General features: G+C 37.3%; 1 protein-coding gene across 1 annotated transcript; it reads right to left on the bottom strand.

Moving 5' to 3' along the window:
- Positions 1-446: 446 nt before the first annotated feature.
- LOC124146624 (eukaryotic translation initiation factor 5-like) lies at positions 447-10,664 on the bottom strand. The gene is made up of 12 exons (XM_046516984.2): positions 10,528-10,664; positions 10,264-10,409; positions 7,640-7,874; positions 7,170-7,251; positions 6,700-6,872; positions 6,064-6,180; positions 5,377-5,547; positions 4,754-4,915; positions 3,098-3,259; positions 2,597-2,764; positions 1,982-2,107; positions 447-1,416 (listed from the first exon to the last, which is right to left on the bottom strand). The coding sequence occupies exons 3-12, from the start codon at positions 7,709-7,711 to the stop codon at positions 1,324-1,326; spliced, it is 1,326 nt and encodes a 441-aa protein (XP_046372940.1). The 5' UTR covers positions 7,712-7,874; positions 10,264-10,409; positions 10,528-10,664; the 3' UTR covers positions 447-1,323.
- Positions 10,665-10,867: the final 203 nt, after the last annotated feature.

The raw sequence follows: 10,867 nt of genomic DNA, 5'->3' as shown, positions 1-10,867 counted from the left end.
TAAGGACCCGTTCTGACAGACCAGGATCCCCTTTCGGCTGTTTCATTGTATATAGCATGAATAACATTTCAATTGTGAAGAATCATCACAATCCATAGTTTGGTGCGCGCGTGTGTGGGGAGGGGGGAAAAGAGGAAGAGTTTCATACAGCCCAGTTTCCATATTCCTGTCATATCATGGTGACATCTAACTAATCAAGCTGTGACCTGTATAGTCAGTGATGAAAAGCAATTCTAAAAGCATGTGCAACATTCATGGTGACATTGATGCACACATCTCACACTGTCCATTTGGTTCTCATTTTGGTCCCCATCAGATGCCGAGGACCTAGTGCAAAAAGGAATCCCCATTGGGTACATAGTAATGTTCACATCATATGAATCTGCTTGACACTTGTAAAATGAGTTGATCAGCTCACTGGTGAGGAAAAAGTAATCAAATACTTCTAACTTTGAAACATTTTATTTATTACATAATTTAGTAATATATAGTTGTTTCATTGTGTACAGAGTACCTCAAGAGTAAGCAAACAATACCCCACATGAATAGCACATACATCCCAGCACTGAAGCCACAGTTGTCTCACAGATGAAGAAACGGATCACTATAGGTTGTACAATAAAATAGCAAAGCAGACATTTTCTCAAAGCCTCCTCAAAACTTAAAAACAGAACTTCACAAAAATATACAAGGCTACAACAAAGTGATACAATACACAGCTTCATAGAACATACCATAAACCAAATCACTAAAACAAGCTGCATCATTTCATCAAGTTGTCTTGAAAAGTCAGTCCATGCAAAACTCAATAGGTCAATTTTGAGAGTCCTTGCAACTGCAGGGAAACAACTCTGGGGAAAAAAAGAATTTAAGAACCACAGACCTCCAAAGAAAATCAAATGTATGTTTACAACAAAAGTGCTAAACTTCAACAAATTCCCAATATACAAATAAGGTTGATTACAAACATAATGACAAGCCGACATATCTACAATAAACATTGAAAATCGGTTCTGATCAACCCTTTAAACAATGATATATTAATAAATTATGCTCTAGGTGATCAGATAGTGGTCAAATAGATGAAAGCCTGGATAACATATCTGAGACTTATCAGACTCAAAGTTCCATATTGGCTGAATGTTTCCGATGACTGGTATAACTGTAACTGGCGGCCCATCCTAACCTACAAGAATGTTCACAAGAAAGTCAACAGAACAGCCTAGTCTTCTCCCCTGTGATAGTACATCTGTGCTAGATAGATAGCTATGAAGCTTGCAGTTAGACGGGGAGTGCTAGCTTGGTCTGCCAGTGGGGCATCATCTAGATGTCATCTATGTTGAAGTCATCTATCTCAGCAGTTGCAGGTTTAGGCTTCTCCTGCTGGCCAACCCTCTCAGTTGTGGAGTACACAACCTGAAACAGATAATAAAATGAGTTACTGCAAAAGAATTAGCTACTATATAATTTTTAAAAACTGAGTAAATTAAGGCCCTGCTTCTCAATTGATCAACAAACCCTGCTGAAGTCAAACATAAGCCAATTTAAGATTCCATATTCTGAATGCAGGCATGACGGACAACCATTTGTAAAATGAAATCCCTACTTTATTGTAAATGAGACATAAGTATTTTAACAAATACCCAACGGTGACAAAGTTTGGCATAAAGTGTATATTCAACATGCATTTAGAATACTCAAAAATGAAACCCTATCAACTCACACGGATGTCAAAGTTGAACCAAACATATGAACCATCAAGGTCATACTTTTCATCAACATATATACATAAACTGTCACATCCATGAATATAGAAAACCAAGAGAATTGATAAAATGTTTAAATGACTCAAATCATGGAAAATAGATCAACTGGATATAGAATTAGGTACTTCAAAATGTGCTTTTCCTGCAACTGTTTTAGTGTCAATTATGATGCCAGTTTCTAAATAGGAAAGCCATAATGACATGTTTTGCCATACCTCCAGGTTTTCATCATCATCTTCATCTTCCGTTTCCTCTTCAGCTTCTTGCAACCATGTTATGAATGGTGCAGCCTTCTCATGGATCTCCGCCGCAACTTGCTTCGACACATATTTCTTAGAAACCTGTAAACAATTTTCAAAGTGATAATTTTAGGGAAACTATCAAGCAATTCTGTACTGAACATCTGTTAAAAAGCAAATGAGTATTATGCTGAAAAGCTACATGTGATGAGCAGAAAAATATTCCATATATGTAACTTACTTAAAAATGCTTATAACCAGCAGAAACGCAAGTGTGCCATAATGGCAAAGATCACTTCTTTAAAGAAAGAATGTTGCCAGCCGCAGTCAGTAATATTTCAGCTAAATCAACTGAGTCTGAAAATAATATTAACCCAAAAACCCAACGACCAAACAACCCACTTACTGATAACATAAGCAACAATACACACAACCAGGGTATGATGGAATTAGTCAAGATCAGCCAAAGATACACATTTAGTCACATCCTACAAAAGCATCAGGTACTGGTGACCTATTCTGAACTGGAATATTTGAAGAAGCTGGTCATGTCTAGGTGTCTAAAGTGAGACTCCAGGAAATGGGCCTTACCTTCTTTGCCCAGTCTAGTAGCACTTCCTCCTCCAGGATGTCGGTATCGTACAATGCTTTGAGGATGTGAGGCATCTTCGGCAGCAGTGTGTCCTTGTGAACATTCCCCACCAGCTGCTCCAGGCCACCCAACAGGTACTTCTGGGCTTTCTGGTTGCCATGGCAGAACTGAAAAAGGCAATACAGCCAATACCTTTTGAACATTGTCGGGAAATGACAACTGTAAACATATTTATAAGGCCTAAGTAACAGGAAAATGTATAATCTTTAAATATGCAGTCAGAGTGTTTTTTCTCAATCAAGAATCTTGATGGGGAATCCAACACAAAGAAACTCATCATGTCTGCATTAGACTTAATTGTAGAACCTTGAACAGGCATGTGTGAAGAGGATAAACAGGAACTGTTTACAAACAACCCAGCATGAATGTACTTTTACTTTGAACATGGATGACAAGTTATTCACATTCTTAAGTTGATGACACTGCCAAAGATGACATACCACTCGGAAGAGCTTCTCATGCTCTTTGAGCTGTGCAAGGATCTTGGCACCGAGCAGCAATTCCACCAGAATTAGAGTAGCTTTGTCCTTCACCTCCAGCCTCTCAGCCTCAGAAACCACTTCCTTAAGGGTACTCTTCAAAGTTCCATTGTCACGACGTGTCTAGAGAATAAAGTAAGTCAAGAGTATTGTATAATGATCAGGACAAATCTGACTTTCAAAAGAATGACGTGCAGATCCAGGCAACCAAGGGAAGCAACTATGCACGGCGCGTTACAGCATCTCAGAACAGATCAATCATGTAGTCAAATCAGCATGATTAAAAGTTAGCCTCATCTCAATATGGTTTTTGATGCTGTGACACCAGGTACTGATTGAGCATTATTTCAATGTTGGGAGAAAACATTATCAAAGCCGACCAGTCTTTGTTTTAGCCCCTTAACTCTTTCAACACCAGTCAACCAGAAGTGTTTACTGCTGGGACACCTAGTTCCCAGAGAATCTTGTGTGATAGATGAAGCCAACATTTATCAAAGAAAATATCTGCTTGTAAAACATCTTTGCTACTATGTGTTATACACAATTTGAAAGGTCTGATCCTATGGTTCATAAATAAGAAAGTTATGTTTATCACATTATTTAAATAATGCATTTACAACTTAATTAGGTTTGTTGTAAATAAAAAAATATAAGCTAACACGTTGATAACGTCCACATTAAGGACCAAGGAAGCGAATAATTGACGATTTTCGGCAAATATAAGATTAAATCAAATCCACGTACCTATTTCTGTTTTATTTTCATTGTTTACATAATTGGAAAATCATTTTGAAAAGAATTTACAATAAGTATCTGTCATCACCCATTTCCCGATAACAGTGGCTGTCCGCTCAGTAACATGAAGAAATACCCCCTATTCGAGGCTTTGTATGAACAACACGTTCGAAGACTGGCATATGACACATCGCTAGAAAGTTTATTCCTTCATGTACATGCTCGTATCACCTGGATTTTTTTAAGTTACAACATATGATTTCATAGGATAAAAATTGGTTTCTAATGATGCTTTCTTGCCGAAATCTGCTACAAGGTTCATGATTGGTAAAACTTGAGTACGTGACCTAAGGCAGCCAATCAAAATTAAGCTATGGTACTGCCTCGTGGATATTATAAACTTCAAAAGTTGAAGAAAGATTTTTGTTAAATCATGTTTTACTGAACGTTTTAAGCATACACTGTGTCCGAGCCGAGAATTCAAGACGATTAAAGCTGAGATGTCATTTGACTTACATTACACAGAAACGTCTTTATTTTGCTCTTTGACATGTTCGATGTGGACCCATATATCAATAAATAAAAAATGATAAATTGAAATGGAATACATATTTCAGACATTGTGAAATGTGATAGATTTAATAAATGAATGATATGACAGGTAGGTTCATAAAAATATATACTATTTTGACGTGACTATGGCTTGGTCGGTAAACCAGCCTATCATGGCCTATGGTGTCTGGGTACTCGATGCTTTTGGCTGGTATATCGGCCTACGGTGTTGAAAGAGTTAATGCTGAGTGCCAGGGCAGGGTAATAACAGGGTAAAGGACGCTGGGTACCACAGAGAGAGTCTTGTAGCCATTCAACACTCAAGTTTACCTCAATGTATTTGTAGAGAATGTCAACCCTTTCCTCCGATGTTTTTTCAAGATCTTCTGTGAAAGCAAGTCCTTTAGCTGCATCCGTCAGTTCTTGCATCCGCTGTTTGATGGCTTCCGCACTTGTCTCCTCACCCCAGTCATCATCGTCAATCTCACGTGTCTGGATCAAAGCAAACATAGGAGTATACATTTCCACCACAAAAAATAACATAGCAAACAAAATCCCAAAATTTATCGGATGACATATCAGAGTGTTTTTTCTCAGTCAAGATTCTTGATGGGGAATCCAACACAAAGTAACTCATCACTTTTGCCATACCAAAAAGTTGCAAGGAAAGTAGATGTGTAAACTGTCACAGAGACTCATTCCATTTTTTCACCAGAATGCATCAAACGATGCTAACAGATAACATTATACTGTAGAAGTGGTCACATGAAAGCAAAACAAAAACATTCTTTGTACCATGATCTTGAGTAAATAGGTATAGTACAGCATGAGAATGGCCTTCTTATGGTTTGATAAGCATAATAAAACTGTAAAGGGAGACATTTCTGGTTAGGCAGGGATGTCGCAACAAATGCATTATTCAAGGACGAAAACTGCATTAAGATGTGACTGACCTCCTCAGGTGGAGCATCAATGACACCTCCAGAAGCCCGCTGAGCAGCCATTTGTTCCTGTGCGTTGACTTCTGGGCTGGCACGATCATCCTCCTTTTCCCCATTCACTGTTCCTTTCTTGCTTCTCTTTTCCTTCTTCTTGCCACCTTTCTGGGGTGTCGTCGACACTTCCTTAAATTTAGAAGTAATGAATGCAGTCCATTGCTAAATCATTCTACCGTATTCGACATAATAAGCGCCCAGGGCGCTCTCATAAATTAGAATTTTATTTTGGTGAAAAAAGTTGAGTTGAAAGTTTAATTTCGTGGTTTATGCTGACAGCCTGAAATGTTTATGTACAACACATATATTTTTCCCGAATTTAATTGCCCATAATTCAGTGTGCATATAACCAGTGCGTATTATACGCGAATAAATAAGTCTTGTGTACATTAATCAATCGGAAGGGGTGCTAATTGGGATTGTTCACTAGCCAATATATTAGCAAATATTGCCGTGGGCGTTTATTACGTCGAATATGGTATATATTTTTCTGACTTACATTCAAAACTAACACTGAAGGGTATGGGACAATTCTGTTCCCTGTACCTAGGGAAAACACAAATCACTTTAAATAATAAAGACACAAAATAACAATATGCCACTAGAATTTGTTGGAAGTCTCAAACCAATAAATGTACTACATACCATGTCTGGTGGATTCTTCAAAATGTAAGTGGTGACTTTATGAGTCAATGGGATGTTGCCAGTATACCCACAAGCAATGCAGCGCTGGGATATGGTTTGTTTCTTGGCATGAACAGTCTGCAACAAAATATAAACTTGTACTGTCAATGTCTCATATGCATGAAACATTTGGGCATTTTGTGGAGATAAGTCTTTTTGTGATAAAATAAAGAAGTGAAAGACAAGACTATGGTAATTGAGCAGTCAGAGTGTTTGTTCTCAGTCAAGACTCTTGATGGGGAATCCAACACAAAATAACTCATCATACCTGCATAAAACCAATTTTAAAATAAAAAAATCTGTGACATGAGCCTCTAGTCTAGTAAAATTTCAATCTGATAAGTTCAGAAAATACATGAAATTTTAGTCCATATATCAGGATAATATATTCACAATTAAATCTACTGAAAATGGTGCTGAGACAAGTTTGGGCTTGCAAACTCAATTTTTGTCACAGACTTATTTAACACAACACATACAAATAGACACACAATTATGAAATGAAACTACCATTTATTCTTAAAAGTGATCATCGACCATCCAAAGCCATGTTAGCTTCATCCTACACTGGGCTAGTCTAGGGATCAATCAACTTACAAGATTTGTCTCCGGGTTGGAGCATTCCGGACACAAGACAAATTTCTTGATAAAGCCGTCAAGCAGATCCTGAAGCTTGTTGGATTCGTGAGAGCCATTGACAATGAAGCGATCATTTTTTAAATCGAACTGGGTTTGAGCGCCAAGTTCACAGCCAAAAAACTTGGTGGGATCTGAAAACAAATTAACAGCAGCATCAGTAAATGTTAACAATGTTAAACTGTGAATCATTACAATCTTCCTAGTAACAAGTGTGAAAGAATCAAATGAACATGTTTTGAAAATACAGAGACAGAAATGTTGATCTTAAAAAAGGCAACTCAAAATTAGCTTGTTAATTCCATCCCAAAGCATGGTTCTGTATTGGACTTAAATGTAAAGTAAGTCAATTAAAGACCAAGTAACATCTGGTTTTCATTAAGCTTTGTACATCTAGAATCATGTCAAGCTTTGTAATCATTCAAACTTACAAGTCGGAGGCCGTGCTAGGGCTTTGGCGATCTCCGGCATATTCACAATAACTGTTTTGATTCCATTTCCCTTTCCTTCCACCTGCATTGAAAGAAATGTCATTGTTAAGACTTGTACATGTTGTACGCAGAAGAAAAATCACTATAGTATCCAAATATATATATCAGTCATGCATTTTTTTAATGATTTGATCCAAGGCATTTAATCAGTTATAAACCAACATTTTTTGTCACTATATCCTTCCTGAGAAACACTGGTTTGATTGGCATAGTTCAAAACATTTGAAAGAAACTTAAAATGCGATGTTTCATAGGTGTTTTTTCTTCATCCTCCTCTCGCCTTAAAACCTATTTCCATGAGATCAGCAATATCCATCCTTAAGGTAGATACTTGACTTCCACAATACTTCTTGGCCAACAGTTACCTGGAATGGATGTTATAAGCAATAATACAACAGTAAAATGCTTACCTTGGCTAAGAGACGAGGCATCTTGTAACGGTAGAAGGGGTCGGTATTGCTTCTATCAATGTTGAACGACATCTTGATAGGTTTTTCTGATAAGGTTTCCTCTTCCTATGAATACTACTATCTGCTTGATTTAAATGAGCAGCTTGCTTGAGGAACTTCATAAACCTTTCTGACGAAACTTTCCCCAAACCACTTAGCTCTGGTTCTATTATTCTTGTATGCCACCACAAGGGCCCTGTAACATCAAAATCATTCAATGTTTATTGACTTGTCACCCCAAAATGTGATAGTCAGAATACTTCATGAGGTTGATGTTGTTGGTGTTGATTGTTGTTTAACGCCACACTCTGCAATATTCCAGCTATATGATGGCTGTCTGTAAATGATCAAGTCATTAACCATTGATTGACATCATGAGCATCAATCTACACAATTGGGATACGATGACAGACATCAACCAAGTCAGCAAGTCTGACCACCCGATCCTGTTAGTCGCCTCTTATGACAAGCATAGTCACATAGGCAAGCATGGGTTGCTGGAGACCTATTCTACCCCTTATTTTCACAGGTTACTTCATACAGAGTATCTTCCATATCACTACAAAACCCTGAATAACACAGACACTGAAGCTCCTCTATTCAGCGACATAATAATTGAGTGTTGAGGGCATGCTAAACCAACTTAATTTGTCTAAAACATACTGCCAAAACCTTGAATAGGATGCAATACATTTTCATTGATAGGGCCAACATTTTATAATACCTTTAATATTTTGGATTATTTTAATAAAGAAGCTGATAGATGTGACTAAAAATATTACAAAAATATAGTTGTTGATTTCTTATCATTATTGCATATGTTATGTTCAACTTTCATTTTGTTTTCCTTTGCATTAATTAAAACATGTAGAGTTATTCCAAATATAAGCATCAAGAATGTGTGAAGTGAAATGGGGTTGAAGATTATGCTGTTCTATAATGTTAGCTACCATGCCACAGTTTTTACATGAATACCCCTAGACCAAGGTCCCATAACTTGATAAAGATGAAGAAATTGCACTTTAACAAATTATATATCCATACAAGCGAGTTTTATTCCAACGATATCACTGCACAGAACACCAGAAATGGGCTTCCCACATTGAACCCATGTCGGGAATCAAACCCGGGTCTTCGGCTTGATGAGCAATTGCTTTAACCACTAGGCTACCCCACCGAACCTATATCCATACAAGGCAGCATTATTATGAACTGCAATTAAAAGACTAAAATACATAACATATGGTCATTTTCACTTTCAAAATACAACAGATTTTTCCTGAACAAACTCCAGTGAAATATGTCAACATGGTTATCAGTCTGTCAGTTGTAAGGAACTTTCCAGCTGCTTATCACAGGTCTGAAGAAACTGACAGTGTTCTTGCTTCACTCCACTAGGCAAAAATCCCATATGTATCCAATCAATCCATTTATTGGAAGTCAAACAGCTAAGGAAGTGAATTAGCTCTACTTTTATGACCTTGTCCGTGAAAAAAATAAACTAGAGCTTTATTACAACCTAATGTGACTGTTTGCCTGATGTTTGTTGTTACGCAACAGTCAGCAATATTTCAGCAATATCACAACAGCCTGTAAATGATCAAATCAGAACTAGAAACTAGATCCCCCACAGGAGTGTCAACCTTTCTATCAACATGACAATCCTTCTTGATATGCTACAAATCTTGCCCTTAAACAAATATATCTGAAACAGCCCATGCCATTGTATATATGTTCATTTCAGAGACTAGATGTTAGTCTATCTACTAGTCCTATGGTTAGCATAATCATTAGACCTAGTTGGCTATAGGCCTGTAAATGTGTATTTGATTAACACAGCACATGACAATATTAAAGCTGTATGACGGCAGACTGTAAGCAATTAATCTTAACCAGACAATCCAGATATTGAGATTATGAGTAACAAATCACGCCATTGGGGTAAGATGACACACTGTCAACTAGACTTGAGTCAAGAAGTGACTGTAAATGATACTTTAGTTGGTAATAACTAATTAAATGGGGAACTATGCTCAGTGTGCTAGCCATTTCCAGTCTAGGTCCAGACATTTAAATAAGTGCCATGAGTGAACCCACACGCACCATTTCAGTGTGCAATTAGTAGATTATTATACGTCTATAGATCCAAACGTAAGGGCTATCTGAAAGACTTGCTAGGATAGTCACTTGGTCCGACCATGATCCCCCTCATAAATACTTGCACTCAAAGTATGTTGTTACATTTCAATTTACTTTGTAACAGCATGTCAAGGTTTGAATTAGTTAAATTGTTTCATACTGACCTTGTTCGAGAGGTGAAATCATGAATAATTCTCATGATAGCTAACTATGATGCCTTATTAGACAATGTATGGTCAATGACGTATCACAAAATACCAATCCTTGAAAGGAAGACTTTGGTAGCAATCAAGCGACGGCAAACACCTACGCCACGTGTTGGTGTCGCAGATATATCACAGAGCAATATGGCCGACATTTCAACATATTTCATCATAATAGAACATGTCTACGACAATTTAAATCGACAACTGACTTAAATGTAAGTTAAAAAACATCAAACTTACCGTCTGGTCGCACAAACGTCATAAAAACGCTAAAAATGAGCGAAGAAATTTGTAAGCAAACTGTAATTGGCAATCGCCCTGGGGAACTTGGTCCCAATATGTTAGATGAAATCTTCCTTCTACGAGTATTTCTCATACACCAGAATCTGAAAATACAATACACATAAATAAATAAACCAAGTTGATGAATAGTAAAAACTGATTACAAAAGTCAAGCAATTAACACGAGACAATGCGCAAGTTCAACTACGTCCGTCCACATACTTCTCCCACTCTGGTTGCGCTATGACAGAATGCCCGGATGAACACGCACCGACGTGCGCGCAAAACTATCTTCCAATGAACTGTTTAGAAGGTCCGTGACATTCAACATAATAGATATATGTTAATCGTTTCCACCTACGCAACCCTTTCAACGTATTGCAAAATCGAACGTAAACACATACTGTTTTATATACAGTGATACAGCAACATACTACTGTGCTTAACAAACGTTTCTTTGTATAATGACGGGTACACATGTACCACTTTCTGTCGCTAATTTCCTCAAATGAAATGGATTAAGCTTGAAATAAACATTAAAATCGAATAGTTGTCAGATAGT

This window comes from Haliotis rufescens, unplaced genomic scaffold (genome assembly GCF_023055435.1).
Source record: "Haliotis rufescens isolate VD_foot unplaced genomic scaffold, xgHalRufe1.0.p SCAF_3, whole genome shotgun sequence".
Classification (NCBI taxonomy): domain Eukaryota; kingdom Metazoa; phylum Mollusca; class Gastropoda; order Lepetellida; family Haliotidae; genus Haliotis; species Haliotis rufescens.
Note: the sequence above shows the minus strand (reverse complement) of the source record. Positions and strands in the feature narration are given on the sequence as shown.